Genomic DNA, 23769 nt, shown 5'->3' on the forward strand with positions numbered 1-23769 from the left:
TTGATTGAAGTTACTCAATAAATCTTGCCTAAAATGAAATGCTCAAATGATGTTATAGAAATTATAGAGAAATTAAATTCAACAAACTAGAATATAAGACCATTAGACATAGGAGCCAAATTAGGCCATTCGGCCTGTCAAGTCTGCTCCATTTCTCTACCTAATGAGATGTTCCCACCAGTGTGGGTCCTGAAAAAGAAGCATGTTCAAAGTTATGGGCACGGTTACTTAAAACTGAGCTTCAAAGGAATTTCTTCTTGCACAAGGTGGTGAATTTCAGGAATTCTCAAGCTAGCAAAGATCGCAGAGGTTGGATCACAAGTGGTATTTGAAGACGATGCAAATAAAAGTTTGAATGATCGGGAGTTGAGAACAGACACGGGATGTGAGGCCTACGGTAAACTGTGTTGCCTACCCCTACTCCTTGATAAATGAACACTTGCACAGAGGAGGTGAACGGAAGAAGCAAAGGCTATGGAATATGAACAAGTTAGTGGGAATTTTACTCTTTAGGAATAACTAAAAAAATGCCAAATTTGAAAGTATGCAGTACTTTTATTAGGAAATCATTCAGAGAATTATTTATTATATCAACAGTAACATTTAGAATTATTCATTATATCCTGAGAAAAAAAGGTGTACCTTTATACAGCACCTTTCCTTACATTAAGACAACTCAAAGTACTCTACAGTAAAAGAACTACTTCTGAAATATTAACATGACTGCAATGGCGAACACAGTGTCAACCAAAAGCGAGGTTACAGGAAACGATGGTGAAGGACTGGCTGAGCTGAATGAATACCATGTAACACCACATTCTCTGATACTTCCTTCACAAAAGCTTGATAAGGTAGCTGATAAATGCAACTTTTCTTCAAAAAGAAGTTTCCCTCCAAGAGTTCCAACATCATCATCCATGGATGACAGGGTTATGAAGAGCTGTCATCACATTAATCATTTAACACACTCCAAGAGAATACATTACTGTCTGGCGCTAAGACTTGGGCTGTGAATCCTATGCAATTAGCTCTTCAATAATGGATTATACCACAAATCAGATCCTTCCAGCTTCAAGAAATATATTTTCTCACAGGTGTTCTTGCATCCACTCAATGGACATGGATGTCACCAGTAAGGCATTGTGTGACTACATCTAACTCTCCCCATGTTGGCCATGAAGGTATTAAAATATGGAAGAAAACATTAAACTTGAATGGGTCAAGGATAGTGGAAGTAGACAAGCCAGTTGTCTTTGTTCTTAGCATGAGCTCGAAGCAATGGAGTCTACCATTTTGTGAAGCTGCTCTGTAACCTTCATTTTCTCTGACTACATCTAACTCTTCCCAAGTAGGGCCAAGAAATGAAGGCTATTCGCAATTTGTAGAAAATGTATTGTAACTGGGTAGTTTGTAAGACTAATGAATGGATCTTTTGTACAAAAAGATGGAGTCTTTACCGCACAATCTATCTCATCTTGCACCTTGTACTGCACATCCTCTGTAACTCTAACATATTATTCTGCATTCTGTTTTGTCGACCCCCATACTTCCTTGATGTAGTGAAATGTTCTGCATTGATGGTATGTGAACAGTAGATACTTGGAAATCTTCTCCAAGTCACTCATCATCCTGACTTTGAAACATATCACCGTTCTTTCCCTGTCGCTGGGTCAAAATCATGGAATTCCCTCCTTAACAGCTCTGTAGGTGTACTTACACCTCAGGGACTGCAGTGGTTCAAGAAGGTAGCACATCACTACTTTCTGAAGGGCAAGAAGGGATGGGCAATAAATGCCAGCTTAGCTGGTGACACCCACATCCCATTTGTGTGATTCTGGATTTCCATCATCTGCCGAATATATTACGTGGGGCAGATTATTTCCTGAAAGGACCACACCAGATTTTATATCTTACCTCAACATTTGCCCCAAATGTTTTAAAGTTCAAAGCTTTTCCTATTAATTTTGGGTTACTAATTAATTAAATTAAAATTCCCAACTGCTGTGCTGACATTGAACGGCATCTCCATCTCGTTGGTGCAGGTTCTTGGAATAATTCCAGGTCCTCAGCTACCATGTTTCCATTTCCATTCAAATGGAAGCTGTAGGTATTATAGTGCAGGTGTTAACACAAGAATTTCCTTGTATTAAACAACCCAATTCTCATATGTAAATGGCCAAGTTCAATTGTTTGGCAATGTGGCTTATATGAGCAATATACATTCACTTAAAATGCTGGAGGAACTCAGCAGTTCAGGCAGCATCTATGTCGGAAAATAAATAGTTGATGTTTCATAGAACATAGAACAGTTCAGTTCACTACATGCTCTTCAGCCCAAAATGTTGTGTCCACCTTATAACTTACTCTACAATCAATCCAACCCTTTCCTCCTACATAGCCCTCCATTTTTCTAGCACTCAGGTGCCTTTCTAAGAGTCTCTTAAATGCCTCTAATGTGTTGCCTCTACCATCAGCCCTGACATGATGTTCCATGCACCTACCACTTTTGGTGTAAAGAACTTACCTCTGATAGTTTCCTCCAATCACCTTAAAATTATGCCCCTTATATTAGCCATTTCCACTTTGGGAAAAAAGTCTCTGGCTGTCCACTCAATCATGCCTCTTATCATCCTGTGTACCTCTATAATCATAACTGGGTTCATCAGGACTGGAGAGGAAGAAGGCATAAGTCTGTGAAGAAAAGTCTTGGCTGAAACATTGACTATTTCCCTCTACAGATGCTGACTGACCTGCTGAGTTCCTCCAACATTTAGTGTGCGTTGCTCAAGATTTCCATCATCTGCAGAACTTATGTGTTTGAGGCTTAAATGAACAACATCTTTATAACTGGACAATGAGATGTTCTCTAATTAGACACAGTGTTCACTTTACTGATATGGTCCTTTTCTAACAATGACCAAGATCTGTGAGGATGGCTGCAACAAGTAATCTATTTGAATCCAAAGTTCTCTGATTTCTCAGAGTTTCTATTGCTTTCAAGTGCTTTTCTAAGACTGCAAAGTGGGCCAGTAGAGAAAGAGAATCAATCTTGATGTTGGGCACTGTCTGTGTGGAGTTTGCACCTGATCACATATCCTCTAGGTGCTCCGGTTTCCTTGTTCATTTTAAAGATGAGTAGGCTGGTAGGCGAATTAGCTGTTGGATAGAGTCATCTCCCAAGATTGAAAGGTCAGAGTTTTAAGGTAAGAGGAGGTAGGCTGAAAGGAGATGAGGCAAGTATTTTTACACTGAGAGTGGTAAAAATGCCTGGAATGTGCTGGCAGTGGAGGTGATGGATACAGGTACAAGAGTGAGGATTATGGGGCATGTAGATAAGATATGTGAATAGGATATGATTATGTGCAGGTATATGGGATTGGTTTTATTTGACATCATGGTCAGCACAGACATTGTGGGCTGTTTCTCCCCTGCTTTGTGTCTGTAGGCATCAGTATCATGTGGGTGGAGTTGATGGGAATGCGGAGAGGGGAATAAAAATGGGATTAATGGGTAATTATGGTTGCCACAGCTTTGGTGCAGTGAAGGGCCTGTTTCCAAGTTGTATCCCAATAACCTTCGGCCTTGTAATTGACCCTACAGAGTTCTCTGGCTTCAGCTTTCCCCCCAAAGAGAGTGGACTGACATCAACAGAATCCATGCAAGGCAAGGATGTACAAATTCTTCATAACTTGCAAACGTAAGGGGGCCAGATCAATGACCGTGAGTCCCAGACTAGGACTATTTAACTTGTCGCAGGAGGAACCTCAGCTGTTCAACTGGTATCTTAAGGAGGCCAGTGAGGGCATTGAGGTGAATGCCTTCATGTGATATGGAAGAAGATTCTCTGAATGAGCTGGTTTTATAAGGCCATTCTGGAGCACATAGTGGTGGGTCAGCAGTCACATGTACATCAGCCTGGAGGAGTGAGAGGAGCAATTGATATTTCCGTGCCTTTACTCAGTGAAGTTCAGAAGGATGAGGGGCTTCCTCACTGAAACTTACTGACTATTGAAAGGCCAGGATAGAATGTACATGGAGAGGATGTTTACATCAGTTTTAAGGCTTACATTAGAATTTATGTCAACTGAAGGAAGACTGTAAGTCCATAAGACATAGGAGCAGAGTTAGGCCTTTCAGCCCATCGTGTCTGCCCTATCATTCTATCATCGACAATACATTATCTCTCTCAACTGCACTCTCCTGCCTTTTCCCCATTACCTTTTTTGCCCTTACTAATCAAGAACCTACCAACCTCCACTTTAAATAGACCCACCACCATCTGTGACAAAGAAATTCACAGATTCAATGCCTTCTGGCTAAAGAAATTCTTCCTCATCTCTGTTTTAAAGGGATGTCCTTGCATTCCAAGGTTGTGCCCTCTGGTCCTTGACTCCCCCACTATAGGAAACGTCTTTTCCACATCAACTGTATCTAGGCTTTTCTATATTCCATAGGTTTGGAAAGAAATGGGTTTCCTCACCACAGAGCCTGAACTATGAGCAGTCCTGATAAAGTTTTTCAAAGCTGTGATATTGCAGTCTCTTGAATTCAGTTAAACCCTTTTTATCTTTGGACCATTCATTCACTGGGTCAGAAAGAAATGGGCAATCCCAGTAGTTCGTTTATTGAAATCAAAGCATACAAACAGAGGAAAGAAAATGGGTTTTAACAGGGCTCAGAGCCTTTTACTTTGGCTGACTTGGTTTTGCCTCAAGGAACCTCATCTCCATGACATCTAGGAGGCTAGAGAAGCTTTCTCCAGGTCCTCCCCAAGGGGTGACACGAACTGAACCAATGGGATGGGATTTAATTATAACACGAGTGGCCACCCACAACTTTTGTGGACTTTGCTCAGTGTCTGTTATGCCAATGGGGAATGCTCGTACGTCACCGTGGAATTCAATACAGTCCATTTCATCTTCTTGCGTTAGTCTAGTTTTACGCAATCAAAACAGAAATGCTGACACTGGAAATCTAAAAGAGGAACAGAAAATGCTGCAAGTACTCATCAGGTCTGTGAATGGAAAAACTGTTAACGTTTGAGGTCTGACATCCTACATTAGGACTGGTGAAGGGTCAGTTCTGATGAACGGTCCCAGCCCTGAAACATTAACTGTTTCTGTTTCCACAAAGGACGCCTGACCTGCTGAGAAGTTTCAGCATTTTTTTTAAGTAACTATGTTCTTTTCTCTTTCTTTGCTTTGGTCTAGCATTAAGGCTACTTGAGGCTTACTCACACAGCCAGGTATTTGTACGTACAGGTACGTGTGTCTGCACTAAACAGTTGTAGGCACATACTCTGGGCCACACTTGTAGGTGCATGACAGTGTGTGGATGCACAAACACACACACACACACACACACACACACACACACACACAGCTGGTATTCACATCTAATCCAGCTTGCTGTTGAGTTCTGCCTCGCAGTCTGCCAGAAGCTGCTGCAGGTTCCTGGTCAAGGGATGTTCTCTTCCGTGGGTCACCTTCAGAATGTCAAATGCCTGGCAGAGAGAAATGTTTTTTTTTTATTACACACCAAAATCAACTCAATTTGATAAAGGTACATACAATTACAAGGAGTGAAGATAGGGTTTTTCCACTGAGGTGGGGTGAGGCTAGGACTGGAGGCCATAGGTAAAGGGTGAAAGGTGAAATGTTTAAGAGGAACCTGAGGGTGAACTTCTTCACTCAGAGGATGTGGAACAAGCTGCCAGTGGAAGTGGTGGATGCAGGTTCCAGTGCAACATTTAAAAGAAGTTTGAATAAATACAAGGATAGGAGGGGTGTGGTGGCTTATGGTCCAGGTGCAGGTCAATTGGACTCAACAGAAAAATGGATAGGCACAGACTAGATGGGCTGAAGGGCATATTTCTGCTCTATGACTCTATAAACTTTACTCCTAATAAAAAATATTAACAAGAATGAACAGTGCAATGCCTTTCCATTTTTACAATTATAGTCCATGCTTTAAGTAACGTTCTATTATGTTGCTCAAAACCAATAGGACTGTTGCTGCTCATGTGGGGCTTCCTCACTCAACCTGACCTCTCCCTGTCCGATAGCAGAAGAACCCTACAATGTGGTCCTCCCCCACCGGTAGAGAAATTTCCTCCCCCGGCTGGGAGAAATCAGCTTGACACTCGGCTTGCATGAACACAGCCCACTTCCAGGCCCCTCCCGTCGCACGGCCTGTGACTCCTTCCTTGGACAAGGTGACCAGCTGGTAAAATTCCACCTTGTCGGAACAGTAAGCAGCTCAACAGCCGTCTCCCTCTATCTGCTTGGGATCAGACTGCCAGGACCGAGCTCTGCAGAACCATGTAATATTATGCAAATTTATACCTTAGCATGCACAGCAGCAAGGATAACAGCTAATATGCCTGCTGCATTTCTAAACACCACATCATTTTATTTATCACACAGCAGAGAATGTTTCTGAACCGTTGGAATGCAGCACCGTACAAATATCAGAATCACTGAAATAAATCCTAATTCTGTTGCTGTATTGTAATGGCCCTCAGTTTAGCAGAGTTCATCCAGAATAATTAACACAAAATTCAATCTTTGCATTGACAGGATAAGGGACGGAGAGAGGAGCCTCTCTCTTCATTTCTCTCAAAGGCTCAGGTTACACGCCGTGTGCTGAGATTCGATAATGAACGGCAGTCAGCTGGTGGTGACTCGATTAACAACGGGTTTCAGGGGAATTGAGGATCTGTGAGCAGTGCTCCACAGGCTGTATTTGACAATTCAGTCTATTTGTACTCCGACTCACCTCAACTCAGTAAATTCCATGCTCCTTTCACTTCAATGCTGGAAGCAAATTTATTATCGAAGTACATATAGGTCACCATATACTACCCTGAAATTGATATTCACAGGAAAGTAAAGAAATATGATAGAATCAATGAAAAACTACACACAAGCACTGACAAGGAGCCAATGTGCAAGAGAGGACAAACTGTGCAAATGCAAAAAAAAACACACAATAAATAAATAATACTGAGAATATGTGTTACTGAGTTCAGACTTTGTGGAGTCAGTTGAATGTTGAGGTGAGTGAAGTTGGTTCAGGAGCCTGATGCCTGAAGGGTAATGATAGATCCAGGTGGTGTGGGATCTGAGGCTCCCGCACCTCCTAGCTGATAGAAGCATCATGGCCTGGATGTCATGGAAGAGTGTTCCCAGGATCTTCTCCGGGCTCTGGGATCGCACTGACAATTTTCCTTTTGCTTGTGCAGGCCACCAGCAGGCAGTTTCGTAAGTAAACGCCCTGAGGAAGGGTGTTGGCCAGAAAGGTCAACCGCTCATCTCCCTAGGGTGCGTGCCTGCGCCAGCAGGACACACGAGGAGGCGCGAGGGCTGGACAGCTGGCGCTCTCAGAGTTCGAGCTGTGGGGTTGTGTCATTGGCTAGTCCCATATCGGTACTGAAGATCGAAGCTTGAAGATCGGGGGCATGCCTGGAGGTCGCTGCCCGGCCGCTGAAGCCTGGAGCCCCGAGGGCCCGGAGTTGGAAGACTGTCCGTGTGTATGTAGGAGAGGGGAGGGGGACCGTGTTTCGTTTTGTGTTGTTCTGCCAGGCATAATGGGCATGCCATGTTGGCACTGCAATGTGTGGCAACACTTGCAGGTTGTCCCAGCACACCCTTGGGTGTGTTGGTTGCTAATGGGAGAGACGTCCTTCAATGGACAGGTGGTAAATGTCCGAATCTGAAAATCTGGCCAGAGCACTGCCCAGCTTTTCCGCTGGGAGGGGGCAGTGCGTGCCTCCTGCTGCAGGGTCCTGGGGGTGGGGGGTGGTCTCACTCACCTGCTTTAGAGTGTCCAGCGCTTGGCTCAGCTTCCCCAGGTGATGCTGTAGTTTTCCCACCCTCATCAGCTGCACTCCTCTCACGGGATGAGGACCGGCGTAGTACAACCTGGAAGCAGAGACAACACGAGACTGAGTCGCTGCCTTACCAATATGCACAGTGCAGGGAACAATACTGGAACAGGCCCTTCGGCCCACAATGTCTCTGCTGACCACACTGCCCAATTAAGCTAATCCCATCTGCTTGCTCAAGATGCATATCGTTCCATTTGCCTGCCACGGTACGGTAGCGTAGCCGTTCGTGCAATGGCTTTACAGTGTCAGGAGGGTCACCAGTCAAGGCTTGACATCTGCCGCCGTCTGTAAGGAGTTTGTACGTTCTCTCTGTGATCGTGTGGGCTTCTTCCAGGTGCTCTGGTGGGTTCCATTCTCATTCCAAAGGGACGTGGTCAGGGTTAGTGAGTTGTGGACATGGTAAGTTGGCATCACACCTTTGGGCAGCCCAGCACCATCCTCGCAAAATGAGGAACTTCACTGTATGTTTTTAAGCTTTGACATACATGTGACAAATAAAGCTAATCTTTTAAACATTGCTGTCAGATCTACTTCCACCACTTCCCCTGGCAGGCCATTCCAGGCATCTACCACTCTCTTTGTGAAGAAACGTAAGATAAACCTCCATTAAATTACCTCCCTTTCTCCTTAAACCTTGGCCCTTTAGTATTTGACATTTCCAAAAGACTGACTGTCTACCCCATCTACTCTCTCATTGTTCTATAAAATCCTAACATGTCTTGACTCAATCTCTGACACTCCAGGAAAATGATCCAAGTTTGTCCAACCTCCCTTTATTCCCTCTAAACCAGACAGCACCCTGGTGAATCTCTTCTGCACCCTCTCCAAAATCACCAACATTCATCTAGTAGTGCAGTGACCAAAACAACTTCAAATATGGCCTATATTCCTCGCAGACTCAGTCCCTCACTTACACACCAGTGGTAGTTTACATGGGCCATTTAACCTGCCAACCAGCAGCCTGTGATGTCGATTGTACTCTTCCATAGATGCTGCCTTGCCTGCTGGGTTCCTCCAGCATTTGGTGTGTGGTGCCTGGATTTCCAACCTCTGCAGATTTTCTCCTGCGTGTCACTGGGACTTAGCAGATATCAGAGTACCTGGTGGAAGCTCTCCCTTCCACAGGGAGAATGTGCAAACTCGTCATAGACAGCGACAGAGGTCAGGGTTGAACATGGTTCATTAGAAATGTGTGGCAGCAGATCTGTGGTGGTGTTCTGTGCCATCAAGCCCACCAGCCAACAGATATCTATGACATTGTCTCCCTTCCACTCTGCCCAACAGGAACTTTCAGACTGAAGGACACACACATGGCTGTTGGTGTAATTTTGGGATTCAGATGGAGAACTTTCAAATGTTCTCTGGGCTGAAACTATGTGTTCCCAGTAGTTTTATGTGGAAGCACCTGCCCTGTTATTCCTGTGGTTTTTCTATATTCATTCAAGGGATGTGGGCTTCACATGCTGATCCTTTGGTCTGGACAATGGGTGATGATAGTTCAAGTTCCAGAGAATGGGTAACGATAATCCTAGGTTCTGTAGAATAGGTGACGGTGGTCCCAGGATCTGGAGAATGAATGGTCCCAGACTCCAGAGAATGGGCGATAACAGGTCCAGGGTCAGAGAATGGGTGATGATAGGTCCACTTCTGGAGAATAGATAATGACGGCCCCAGGGCCTGCAGAATGGGTGACGTTGGGTTCAGGGTTGAAGAATGGGTGATGGTGGAGGGCAGGTGAGGGCCCAGAAACTGCAATATATGTGCGTAACACTGATGAGCTTTGGAGAATGAAGCTTTTGAGTGTGGTATTTGAAATAATAAGATATTTTACTCAACAAATAAAGAATAAACTGTCCCTCTACCAAAATCAAATCCAGCTGAAATATTGTATATATCAGAATCAGATTTAATATCACTGGCATGTGTCATGAAATTTGATGTTTTACAGAATCAGTACATTGCAATACATAATTTAAAAAGCTATAAATTACAATCAGTATATATATATATATATATATATATATAAAGTAAGTAGTACAAAAAGAGAGAAAAAAATAATGAGGAATGTACGTGGGTTCAGAAATCTGATGGTGGAGGGGAAATGCTAAGTGTTTGTCTTCAGGCTCCTGTACCTTCTCCTTGATGGTGGCAATGAGAAGAGAGCATGCCTTGGATGATGAGGATATGTAATGATGGATGCCACCCTTCTGAGGCATTGACTTTTGAAGGTGTCCTCAGCGCTGGAGGGTAGTGCCCACAACAGAGCTGGCTTTGTCCGCAACTTTCTGCAGCTTTTTCTGATCCTGTGCAGTGGACTCCCACACCAGACAGTGATGCAAATAGTTAGACTGCTCTCCATGCTAATCCGTTGAAATTTGCAGTTGCAATTGGTGACATAGCAATTCTCCTCAAACTCCTAATGAAATAGAGCCATTGTCATTCCTTTTTTAGCAATTGCATCAATGTGTTGGGCACAGGTTAGGTCTTCAGAGATGTTGACATTCAGGACACTGCTCACCCTTTCCACTGCTGATCCTTTGATGAGGACTGGTGTACTTTTCCTTGGCATCCCCTTCCTGAGGTCCAAAATCAATTACTTGGTCTGAATGACGTTGAATGCAATGTAGTTGTGACACCACTCAACCAGCTGATCTATTTCACTCCTAAATGCCTTCTTGTGACCATCTGAGATTCTGCCATCAATATTGCCGAATTGTGTCATCAGTAAATTTATAGACGCCTTTTGAGCTGTGCCTAGCCACACAGTCGCTTGTGTAGGGAGAACAGAGCAATGGGCTTAGCATGCATCCTTGAGGTGCATCAGTGTTGATTGTCAGCGAGAAGGAGATGTTATTTCCAATCCGCGCAAACTGTGGTCCTTGGTGAGGAAGTCAAGGATCCACTTGCAGAGGGAGGCACAGAGGCCCAGGGTCTGGAGCTTGTTGATTTGCATCTAGGGTACGATTATGTTGAACACTGAGCTGTAGTTAATAAACAGCAGCTTGACGTACGTGTTAGTATTGTCCAGCTGATCCAAGGTCGAGTGGAGAGCCAGTGAGATTGCATCTGCTGTAGATACCAGGACTGTAAAAATAGGGCCCTAGCGATGAGGAGACTACTGAATCAATGTCAACCATGGAAAGAAAGTTCAGACTTCAATTAGGAAATACAGGATTTTGAGAAATGTGATTAAAAGGATAACCTGATGCCAGACTAATAAAATGGAGTGGGTTATCCTGGTTTTGAACCTGGCAAGTCAATTTGGATGGAGGTTAAAAAAGAAAGGAAGGCAAAGAGAACAGCAAAGGGAGTGAAGTATAAGCCTCAAATATTGGATACGCTGTAGAAAAAGCTATAAATCAAGAAATAATGGGGAGCCGCAATAGAAAATAGTGTATATTGGGTTAATCAAATTGGAAATGGTAACCATGCAAATGAATTTCACAGAGATTGCTTCCTCTAACAATATGTTATGAAGCCATCCAGGGCTCAGGCTATCTTTGATCTGGTAGTGTGCAACAAGACAGATTTAATAAATGATCTCAGAGTAGAAGATTCCCCAAGGAATTAGCAATTGCAGCATGAGATAATTTAGCATTCAGTTTCAGAATGAGAAACTTGGCTCTGGAGCAACTGTATTACTCTTGGATAAGGGAAATTACGAAGGCATGAGAACAGAGTTGCTTATCATGGACTGAGCAAAATGATCAGGCGGTAAAACAATAGACAAGTGGGGCAGATGTTTAAGGAAATAATTCATAACTCCCAGCAAAAATATATCCCAATGGGGAGCAAAGATTCTCAGGGAGAGGAAGGGAAAATTGAACAACCGCAGCTATCCAAGGAAGATAGGAAGGGTAGAGAAGGGAAAACTATCAAAAAAAAAGAAAAAGAAATGGAGGGAAATGAATGAAAAAAAAACCTGACAATATGAGCTTCTTTAGACCATAAGACTGTTGTGGCTGTGATCAAGGTCATCGGTGATCTGTAAGTCTTTATTCAACACAACAAGCAGGCACCATTCTGGAGACACGCTCAGTAGATGTTTACAAACCCAAAGGTACATCACATTTTTATACCCTTGCTAACAGTAGGTAATTCAATACAATTTCAATAGTTACAGTACTTAAGGCACATTTATATTGCTTGGGTGCCTAAGACTTTTACACTATATTGTATTGGTCAACGTGGAGCAGAGAGTGAGCTTGGATGTTGGGAATGGTGATGGTGGAGCACCACAGGAGGGGGTGTGGGTCAGGAGGCAGAGAAGGAGTACCGGGGCAGCAGATGGTGCAGGTTTAGACTCCCACAGCCCTGAGACACCAGGCAAGGATATTTCATTCTAAACAATTAGTTTATTGATCATTGCAGAATCTCTCTTTGGTGCTTCCTGCTCCCTCCTCTCTCCCTTTTCCTTTTCCCAACCATGATTCTCCTCTCCCTGTCTCCCTCCCCTCTCACTCCACAACAGAGACCCATATAAGAATCAGTTTTATCATCATTCACCTGTATCATGAAATTTGTTTTTGTTTTGCAACAGCAGTACAATGCAATACATAAAATGACTACATCACTGTGCAAAAGACTTAGGCACCATAGCTATATACATGTGGTCAAAGACTTTTGCAAAATACTGTAATTAATAAGACCCCTCTGAATCTCCAAACCAACTGATATAAATATTCTAAAACCATTTATCGACAGAGAGCCAGGCACCCATAATGAATATCGTCAGGGCTGTCTCGGAGCACACAAATATGATAAATACACCAAAACTATAGACTGCCTGTACTTGTGACACTGTTTGACATGCTAACATCCATCTGATTTGTTCGGGTGTGTTTCAACTAATTTGGCAGGTGGGTGGGAACTGGAGTGATAGTGTTGAAGATGAGGGAGCTGGTTTAGAAACGGAGGCAACGTGCGGTGAGATGCCTAGCAAGGAGAGACTGACGATAGGGCAAAATTACAGTCGACAGGATGAGTTGCAACATCGAAGGCGTACAAAATCAAAAAGGGTGAACACAGGACTATTATATTTGGATGTGTGCAGTATACAGAATAAGGTAGATGAACTTGTAGCACAGTTACAGATTGCCATGTATGATGTTGTATATCCTGTGCCTTCCGAATAGCTTCCAGAAATTTCAGCCATTGCTGCTGTACCGTCATCCCTGCCAGTGTTCTTTACCAATCAATTTTGGAATTTACTTTAATTCTGTAATTCACTTTACTCCACTGTAATATTGATACGTTTGACTTTAGCTTCTCTTTCTCAAATTTCAGGGTGAATTCGATCATATTATGATCATTTTCCCCTAAGGGTTCTTTTACCTTAAGCTCTCTAATCAATTCTGGTTCATAGCACAATGAACATTATCCTTGGACATTAAGCTCCCAGATATAATCCTCTTTCAGCCATGAACTACCCCATCCTCAGCCCTATCACTCTGGTTCCTATCGCCCTGCCAAATTAGTTCAAACCCTCCCCAGCAGCTCTAACAAACCTGCCTGCGAGGATATTGGGCCCACTCAGGCTCAGGGGTAACCCATCCTTTTGCACAGGTTATACCTTTTCCAGAAGAGATCCCAATGACCTAGAAATCTGAACCCCTGTCCCTTGCACCAGTTCCTTACCCACAAATTCATGTGCCAAATCATCCTACCCTCACAGGAGTGTCAAGTTATGATAGCAAATGATTCCAAGGACCGCTTGCAACTAAAGGAAAAGGAGGAGGTAGAAGCAGATCAGATGAAGCAATGACTGGGAGCAAAGACACAAAGGAAAAAGAAAAGCCCTATTTTAAAATTTTGTAGATGGCTCCTCATCAGTTCAGGATGGTGAGAGGAGAACTGGGTGTGGCATATATGTACAGGATGAACATGGCCGGGAAAGCTATAGGATAGGCCATGAATCCACAGGGCAGATTGGCAGCTGTAGCGTAAGTAGTTATCCACCCAGAGCGTTTTCCGCCTGGGTCAGTCATACACTCTAGTAGTACGTATGTTTGCAATAGCCTTATAGAGCATTTACCTCTGTGGGAAGGCAGAGGGGTTGTTTCAGCTGACAGGAAGCCCCTTCTACCTGCTGCTATTTTATGAAATAGATTTGAGGTGGCAAAGGGAGAAGAATATGGAGTCATAAAGGTGAAAACCCAAACTAAATTATCTCCTGAGGGAAATAGGCAGGCTGACGAATTGGAGAAGCAAGGTACTTTAATTGGGCAGGAATGGCAGCCACAGACTGTGGAGATCGGGAAGCAGAAGGAGGTTAAGGTTTTAACAGAGGAGAAGAAGAAAAATAAACAATTTTCAAAAGAATTAATAGAAGGAGGAGAGTCAGAAATATACAAAGAGCACAAAGGAGTGTTTGTGAAAGATGAAGTTGTCCTTTATGAAGGCGAGATTGTGGTTCCAGAGGGAGAAAGAAATCAGATGATCCATTGGTACCATGATCTATGGGGACCCCACGGACCCAATTGCACCCTGGAAGATATAAAGGAAGTGTGGCCTAAGAATAATATGGAGCACTATGTCAAAAATTGCTTGATTTGTGCACAATATAATCTGATAGAAATGTAAAGAAAGGAGCCCTTCAGCACACCAGACCAGTGGAAGGGCCTTGGACTAATTTGCAGATAGATGATGTTCATCCTTTACCACCTACCTCAGGAGGGTACAAATATATTCTGGTAGTAATGGATACCTTTAAAGTGGGTGGAAGCTTTCTCAGCTAAGACAAACACAGCAAAGTCCATTGCAAAAATTTTATTGGAAAGGATATTCACTCACTGGGGACTACCCCAAAGTATTGAATCAGATCAAGACATGCATTTCACAGCCCTGATAATGCGAGATGTCACGGTACTTTTAGGGATCAAGCAGATATTTCCTGTAGACCACAGTCCAGTGGAATTGTGGAAAGGATGAATTGAATACTAAAAAATATGATGACCAAAATGGTGCAGCAACATGGCAGTTAGTTTTGCCTTATCCACTGATGATAATAAGTAAGAGAGTGGCATTATCGATGTATTACACCCCCAATAAACTCGTGGCCAGAAGTGTTATCAGAGGATAGGAGGAGTTGTTACGATTAGACTTGTTAGAACCCAAATTATATGGGATTGTGTCAGAAAAGTGGTGCTGTGGCAACCCACTTTCTGCGCAGGCAAACCGGCTCACCAATAGCCAGCGCGTGGGGGGAGACTTTGGTAATGCACCTCTGATGTCATTTCCGCCCGGAGAGGGCGGGTGCTAGGGATTAAATGCCAGCGCCGCGAAGTTTGAATAAACTAGTCAGACTTACCGACTGCGAGTCGTTATTTCAGCACTGTGTGTAGCACATCGCCACATTGGTGACCCCAACGGTCCAAACGGGATTTGGACCAAAGATGACCGACTCTTCATCTGTTCACGCAGTTTCGCTAAAACTGCCGACTTTCTGGACGCTGTGACCACATGTGTGGTTTAGCCAAGCAGAAGCCCAGTTCCAGATTCAGCAGATATCTTCTGATTCCACGTGTTACTACCACGTGGTGAGCGCCCTTGACCAGGAGACGGCTGCCCAGGTTGCGGATTTCATACAGTCGCCCCCGGAAGAAGGCAAATATGAAGCATTCAAAGCCCTGCTCATTGGGACCTTTGGCCTCTCACGGATTGAGTGGGGTGCCACCTGCTTCACCTGGACGGTTTGGGAGACAGACTGCCATCAGCATTGATGAATGAGATGCTGTCCCTGGCTGACGGACACAAGCCCTGATGTTCGAGCAAGCGTTCCTACAGCAACTGCCCGAGGACATACGTCTGCTGCTGGCCGATGCAGATTTCAGCGACCCCCGGAAGGTGGCGGCCCGGGCAGACGTGCTGTGGAAAGCCAAGAGGGAGAGCGTGGCGTCCGTCGGTCAGATTACCAGGCCACGCGCCCAACAACGGACCAGACCAGGCCCGGCAGGGAGGCGCACACAACACAGAGGCAGGAGTGAGGAGGCCAGTGAACAGTGGTGTTTCTACCACCAGCGGTGGGGCACAAAAACCCGCTGTTGTTGCCCACCCTGCAGGGGCCAGGGCCATGGCCAGCTGCTGCTAATGACTATGGCGGCTGGCCACCAGGACAGCCTCTTGTACGTCTGGGACAGACAATTGGGACGCCATTTCTTGGTCAACACTGGAGCAGAAATCAGCGTCTTACCCCCGACGGGGTACGACACCCACAACAGGAAGCCAGGACCCACCCTGAGGGCTGCAAACGGCAGCACGATACGGACCTACGGCACCCACACAGTGCAGCTGCAGTTTGGCGCCAGCCGGTTCACGTGGGACTTCACACTGGCCGCGGTGGCCCAACCACTCCTGGGGGCGGACTTCTTGCGAGCTCACAGCCTGCTGGTCGACTTGCAAGGGAAAAGACTGGTACGTGCGGACACTTTCCAGACGTTCTCCCTGGGTGAAGCCAAGTTGCCGGCTCCACAGAAGCCTTGGCAGATGCCGTGATGCTGGTGCACCCCAGAACGGACGTTCCAACCGCACTCACAGTGGACACATACGACACAGCAGTCGGTAGGGTGCTGGAGCAGCTCATCGAGGGGCGTTGGCAACCCTTGGCATTCTTTAGCAAGCACCTACGACCACCCGAACTCAAGTACAGTGCTTTTGACTGGGAGCTGTTGGCACTGTATCTGACAATCCGGCATTTCAGGTTCACCACGATCACGGACCACAAACCGTTGACCTTCGCGTTCACGAAGGTATCCGATCCCTGGTCGGCTCACCAGCAGTGACATCTGTCCTACATCTCTGAGTACACGACGGACATCCAGCATGTCTCGGGGAAGGACAACATCGTGGCGGACGCACTCTCCAGACCAGCTGTCCAGGCCCTGTCCCTGGGGGTGGACTATGCAGCACTGGTGGAGGCACAGCAGGCAGACGACAAGATGCCCAGCTACAAGACCGCAGTCTCGGGTTTGCAGCTGCAGGACTTTCTCGTAGGCCCAGGTGATAGGACCCTCCTGTGCGACGTGGCTACTGGCCAACCTCACCCCATCATCCCGGCAGCCTGGAGGCAACGAGTTTTCGACTCCATACACGGTTTGGCGCACCCATCTATCAGAACAACCATCCGGCTGGTCTCCAGCAAGTTCGTGTGGCACAAACTTCGCAAGCAGGTCAGTGAATGGGCCAGAACGTGCGCGCAGTGCCAAAAGCCAAGGTGCAGCAGCACACTAAAGCCCCACCTCAGCAGTTTGAACCCACCCACCGGAGGTTCGACCACCCACCGGAGGTTCGGCCCCTTACCAGTGTCCTGAGGAGTGCGGTACCTCCTAACTATGGTAGACCAGTTCATGAGGTGGCCAGAGGCGGTCCCACTCACCGACACATCTGCCAATTCCTGCGCCCGAGCACTGATTGCAACCTGGGTAGCACGCTTCAGGGTACCGGCCCACATTACCTCCGACAGAGGCGCCCAGTTCACCGCCAGCCTGTTGGGAACGCGGCTACACCACACTACTGCCTACCACCCACAGTCAAATGGACTAGTGGAACACTTCCACTGTCACTTGAAGTTGGCTCTCATGGCCCACCTGAGAGGACCTAACTGGGTAGGCGAGCTTCCCTGGGTCCTGCTTGGAATTTGCACAGCGCCCAAAGAGGGTCTGCAGGCCTCGTCGGCCGAGTTGGTGTATGTAACACCCCTGGTCATCCCAGGAGAGTTCATACCAGCCCCAAGGGGGTAAGAGGAAGAACCCACAACAGTCCTGGACAGACTACACGAGAGGCTCGGCAACCTGGCCCCCGTACCAACTTCACAGCACGGACAGACCCCAACCCGTGTACCCAAAGACCTGCAGAACTGTGTTTGTGTTTGTACGAAGGGGCGGACACTGGGCACCGCTACAGCGGCCGTACGAGGGGCCGTTCAAGGTGATCAACAACAATGGTTCCACATACGCTCTGGACATTGGGGGGGAGAGAGGAGGTTTTCACGGTGGACCGACTCAAACCAGCCCATGTGGACTTGGTGCAGTCGGTCGAGGTTCAGGCACTGCGGCACAGAGGCAGACCTCCCGAACAGAGGCCAATCTAGACTGTGGACATTGGGGGGGGGGGTATCGTCGGTTCTGGGGGGTCGGGGTTATGTGGCGACCCACTTTCTGCGCAGGCGAACCAGCTCACAAATAGCCAGTGCGCGGGGGGAGACTTTGGTAATGCACCTCTGACATCATTTCCGCCCGGAGAGGGCGGGCGCTAGGGATTTAAATGCCAGCGCCACAAAGTTTGAATAAACTATTCTCGAAACGACTTACCAACTGCGTGTCATTATTTCAGCGCTGTGTGTAGCTCATTGCTACATTGGTGACCCTGACGGTCCAAACGGGATTTGGACCAAAGATGACTGACTCTATCCAAGTGTCTTCTAAATGTAGTTAATAGAAACATAGAAACATAGAAAATAGGTGCAGGAGTAGGCCATTCATCCCTTCGAGCCTGCACCGCCATTCAGTATGATCATGGCTGATCATCCAACTCAGAACCCTGTACCTGCTTTCTCTCCATACCCCCTGATCCCTTTAGCCACAAGGGCCATATCTAACTTCCTCTTAAATATAGCCAATGAACTGGCCTCAACTGTTTCCTGTGGCAGAGAATTCCACAGATTCACCACTCTCTGTGTGAAGAAGATTTTCCTCATCTCAGTCCTAAAAGGCTTCCCCTTTATCCTTAAACTGTGACCCCTCGTTCTGGACTTTCCCAACATCGGCAACAATCTTCCTGCATCTAGCCTGTCCAATCCCTTTAGAATTTTATACGTTTCAATTAGATCCTTCCTCAATCTTCTAAACTCCAGTGAGTACAATGGGGTACAATGGATCCTACACAATGGGGTAGGATCAGTGTTAGGTGATACAGGGGAATTTGTCACTTTGGTAGCAGGATACCAGTAAGATCAGGTCATCTTTAATCTAACTGAAGTAATCGTGCCTAAATGGTGTTCATCAACAAGGCATTATTTGCTAAATTTTCTTGGTAGACAACTAAGCAGGAGTGAGTTTAAGTCGGTCAAAAATAGAAAGAAGAGAGGACTATTGGAATTAGTGGAAGCATCAGGGTTTGCCATGGTCAGTACTTTAGATACAGCAGAGTTAGGAAACCAGATATAGACCCTTCAGCAGAAAATGCGGGACATTACTGGAGAAGATTATCAGAATCAGACACAGACTAATCAAGTTGGTTGGAGTGTACCACAGGTAACTCTGGATTCAGTTAAGTTTCTGAAGCCCCTTCAAGATACCTTGAATTTGATAATTGACTGCATAGACCTCCTATCTGAGGGAACGCATAAAGCTGAGATTTGTGCTACATATAAAAGTTGGCGTCAGCAGGCGACTGCTCCCAGTTCATCAACGAAACAGGTAAATTCTTCCTATGCTAATGTCTCTAATTTCCTTTCCAGGGTGACTGGGGTCCTATTGGGATCTTTGATCTATAGTGACACTGAACAACTGCGGTTCTGCACAACGGCATGTCCCCACATTTGGAGCTTGCTGATCGGCTGCTTTGGCATGTCCAGGTTCAGCCTGGATTTGGCGACTTCGGGGCCTGCGCGGCCCTGCGGACACGAATTCTCGCTGGTGTCGCGTACCGAAGCACAGCAGGAGCCAGGACGTCAAAGACAGCCAGAGTGGTAGTCAGAGGGCTCTACACTCAGTAATCAACTTGCCGGTTCTCAAGTTGGGGAAATCAAAACAAAAAGCAAGACTTCAGAATGACTATAACATCGAAATAGCAACTGCTGTCTCTCCTGTCACTGTGGAAGGATCGTTAACTGTTTCTCCCTTGTTGGTGTTTGGGATGTTGAAGATGTTGGGGCTTTGCTGTTGCTGGCATAATGGGTGGTGTGAATGCTGATGCTTTGTACTAGAATAAGTGGGGGGAGGAGGTGGGAGAGTTGATGCTGCTTGCAGCTGCTTTTATGTGGGAGGGGAGCAGGGGCTTTGAGTTTCCCTGCCATTCATTCTTTGGGTTTTTTTTCCTTCTGTTTCAAGGATGTTCATGGAGAGTAAGAATATCATTTTATACATTTTCTGATATTAAATGGAACTACTGAATTATGGGTGGGTTGCTCGCCATGATTGGTACAAATTTATTCCAACTTGATGTACATCAAGTACCAAATTGGGTATCAGATGAGCAACTAAAACAAGGGGTTGGGGAGAACTGCCCTTGTGTCATATTAGAAGTTCAATAGAGTACTGGGTACTGGTGATGATGGTTTTATGTCGGTGTGGTATTTCATATTCTCCGACATGGAAATAATTTAACGTGCTCTTTGAAAAGAGTTCTCAATATGGGTAAATATCATGAGGAGACTTGTATTCTTCAGTAACATACCAACACAGGCTATTGTGATGAATAGTACTGGGAAAGGGATTGATTTAGCAAGGTGCCATAAAGGGGGAAAACCACTGGGCTTGTCCAGAAGAGATGATAAGATAGAAACTCTGGATTAAGAGAATTGTTCATTTTCTATGCTGCCTGTCAATGAGTTTTTCTTACAAAATGCATTGGTGGGACTGATATATTATAGCAACGACTGCAATTTATACCAAGGGACGGAAAGACTGTCCTTTGGAAAGTCATAATGTTGCACTTTAGATTTAGATTTGCTTACTGGAGGACAAACTTTGTCTCAGCCAGCAATAAATGTGGTAATGAAGGAGAACCTTTTAATCCAATGAACTGATAAGAATTAATATTTGTGAGACTATGTTGCCGAATTGCCACTGATTCCTCACTTGAATGCAAACCAAACACATGTTGTAGAGGAGGCAAAGGAGATCAATCAGTGGACTAAACATACAAAAGTTATTAAGACATGCTGATAAGGCAAATAACATATTGCATGACTCAGCCTCTTGGGATAAGTTTTGGAGTTGAAGATAAAATGCTCAAATACCGTAAATCCATGGCTGAGCATAGTATTGTATGCTGCTGTAATATCAATCTTATGTACCGATGATAATGACATTGTTTAATGTATATCACCTTAGATGGTGGAAGGCTGAAATTGTGCAAAAGAGGATGATAGTTTTGTAATACAGAAAACATGATTGTCTGTACAAAGGTGTATGAATTCTGTAAGTAAATGGTACTTACTGTATAAGTGTTGCACACCTGCTGGGGATTCATGGCAGACCTATAAGTAGTCAATAGAATAGAGGAGGGTAGTGATCCTATGATAAATATCTTTGGGTCAAGAAGGGAGAGATGTTGGCCAGAAAGTACTACAGTCTTAAATCAGTGAATTTGAATGAATCAGTGGAAGTCTACAGAAGCCTACATGTTTTTGCCATGAGGGAGGAGATGGAGGCGGCCATTTTATGAAGAGACTCTGTTATTCATTTTGTGAGCCAAAGTTCATCAGTGTTATAAAGTAGACTCAATAATGTTCCAGGTAATCTGCTGATTTGGGATTATTTCCAAATAAGAAGTTATTTGTGAGGTGTTCTTTGGTAGAATGGTGTGGTCTGTATCTGTTCTGTGTGATTCAAGCTAGTGGCTGATTGAGAACAAAGAGCAATAAATTACCGATTGTCACCTGCTGGGAAGAGGGCAATAAATGGTTGCTGGCCTGGAGAAGAGCCAATAAAAAGGTGATAAAAGTCAGATACATGACCTACAGCCAATGACACTGGAATGTAATGTTTCAGAATATAAAACCAGACTCTTCAAGTGAAAGCAGATGCTTCAGCGATGACTTGGTAGGAGGTTCATCAACAAGGATGTGAGGTGCCTGCGGACATTTAGAGATTCAAAATGAGACTACGAGGAGCATGTGACCAGCAGCAGAAACTCCTTTTTAATTACTATTATCTAACTATAGACTACTAAAACTCTCATGCTCTGTCTGTTTGTGACCTCCAATTAGCGCAAACAGTGCATTACAGTGGCATTTTTTCTTGGCTAAATCGGCTCAAAATGCGCTAACTTACAGAATGCAGGCAAAGTTCAGAGTTATATATTCATATAAAATTGTTCATTTGCCAAAATCAACATCCCCACTTTCACTGGCGAGCCGATCCACCATCATGGAAATCGGGACGCGACTCTGCAACGCATACGCACGACCAGCCTCAGCAGCGACACCAAGCGGGGCAAAAGGGCAGGGCAGAGCAACTCTATTTCGATTCTCTCAAAGGGTGCCCCAACGGGCCACCCCATTGTCTAGTATTTTCTATCCTTTGATTATTCATGGAAGGCCAGAGAAACAGTAGGTGTGCACGCAGGTACTTAGTTGTATAAATTTATGTGTTGAAACTATAAAGGTACTTATCGGTATTTACAGATTCTCTCTGTGCCTCCCTGATCATTATTACAAGGGGTAATTCTTGTAACATATAGGCGGCAATCCAGAGATTACTATCCTGGAGGTCCTGCTTTTCAGCTTTATACTTTCTTCAGGAGCTCTTCCCTTCTCTTACCTATGGCATTGATACCAATATGTACCATGACTTCTGGCTGTTCACCATCCCCCTTCAAAATGCCATGGACACAATCCAAGACATCCCTCACCTTGGAGTAAACAAGCCATTTGGGTGTCTCTTTCAAGTCCACAGAATCTGCTTTCTGCTCCTCTAACTATGGAGTCCACTTTTGCTACTGCATTTCTTGTCTCTCCCTTTGGAGCCACAGAGCCAGACAGTGTTAGAAACCTGGTACCAGTGGCTTCCCTCAGTAGGTAGTACCCCCAACAGTATCCAAAGCAGCATACTTATTATTGAGGGGAATGGCCACAGGCGTACACTGCACTGGTTGCCTATTCCCATTCCCTCTCCTGACAGTCCCACAGGCACCTGCCTCCTTCAACTTCCCTCCCTGTAGCTCCTATCTATCAGCTTCACATTTGCCCTTATAAGCCAACAGTCAACCAGCTGCAGCTCCAGTTCCTTATCACGGTCTCTCAGGAGCTGCAGCTTTGACCACTTCATGCAGATTTAGTTATCGAGAGACCGGAAGTCTCCCAGAACCCGATATCTCAGATGAAGGATGTATCATTATCTCTGAACTCATTCTCAGCACACTCGCCATGTATTGACAGAGAAAAAGATCACTAGAAATTTACTTCCTTGCTTAGAACCTTTGCCAGCGCTTGCCCAAAGCCTGACCACTCTAACACTGGCCCACTCCAATAATGGCTGCTCCTCTTACACCTCCCTTCTTTTTCATTGGGTTCGCAGCCTGCTGAAAAGAGCTGAAAGCACGCTGAGTCACCAATAAACAACCTCTCGTGCTACACAGTTCAACATTATCTCAGGGCTCCTGACTCATAGCAAGCTGCACTCCACTCATTACTTCTATTATCATCATTTGACTCCTTTCAAGCTAAATTATATGTCTGTACAAATTACAAATAATGTGCTTTTCTTTCTCTGTAGTAACACTTGATTAGAACATAGAACAGAACAGCAGAGTCCAGGCCCTTCAGCTCAAGGTGTTGTGCCAATTTTTAACCTACTCCAAGATCAATCTAACCCTTCCCTCCCACATCAACTTCCATTTTTCTTTCAGCTATGTCCTTATCTAAAATTTCTTCAATGTCTCCAATATATTTGACTCTACCACCATCCCTGACGAGCACATTTCCAGCACCCACTACCTTCTGTATAAAAATCCTACCTCTGACATCGCATCCAGACTATCCCCCAACTACTTTAAAATTATGCCTTCTCATATAAGTCATTGTTGCCCTGGGAGAAGGGCAGTGGCTGCCCATTCAATCTGTGCCTCTTATCATCTTACAGTATTCACTGCTTACAGTAGTCATCTCTCATCCTCCTTTGCCCCAAAGAGAAAAGCCCTAGCTCACTTAGCCTTTCTAT

The 23769-nt window shown here is 45.1% G+C and overlaps 1 protein-coding gene across 6 annotated transcripts in view; it reads right to left on the bottom strand.

The window, feature by feature from the left end:
• Window positions 1-516: 516 nt before the first annotated feature.
• smyd3 (SET and MYND domain containing 3) overlaps window positions 517-23769 on the bottom strand; it is a 990938-nt gene continuing 967685 nt past the window's right edge. For 5 of the 6 annotated variants that reach the window (XM_059985569.1, XM_059985568.1, XM_059985571.1 and 2 more), the window contains 2 exons: window positions 7814-7922; window positions 518-5503 (listed from right to left, as the gene is read on the bottom strand). In XM_059985569.1, coding sequence (XP_059841552.1) covers window positions 5396-5503; window positions 7814-7922 — 217 coding nt within the window. In that variant the 3' untranslated portion in view covers window positions 518-5395. Of the gene's footprint in view, window positions 5504-7813; window positions 7923-23769 lie in introns of all 6 variants that reach the window. The other variant, XM_059985566.1, reaches the window with a different exon arrangement.

This window comes from Hypanus sabinus, chromosome 12, assembly GCF_030144855.1.
Source record: "Hypanus sabinus isolate sHypSab1 chromosome 12, sHypSab1.hap1, whole genome shotgun sequence".
NCBI classification, from domain to species: Eukaryota; Metazoa; Chordata; class Chondrichthyes; order Myliobatiformes; family Dasyatidae; genus Hypanus; species Hypanus sabinus.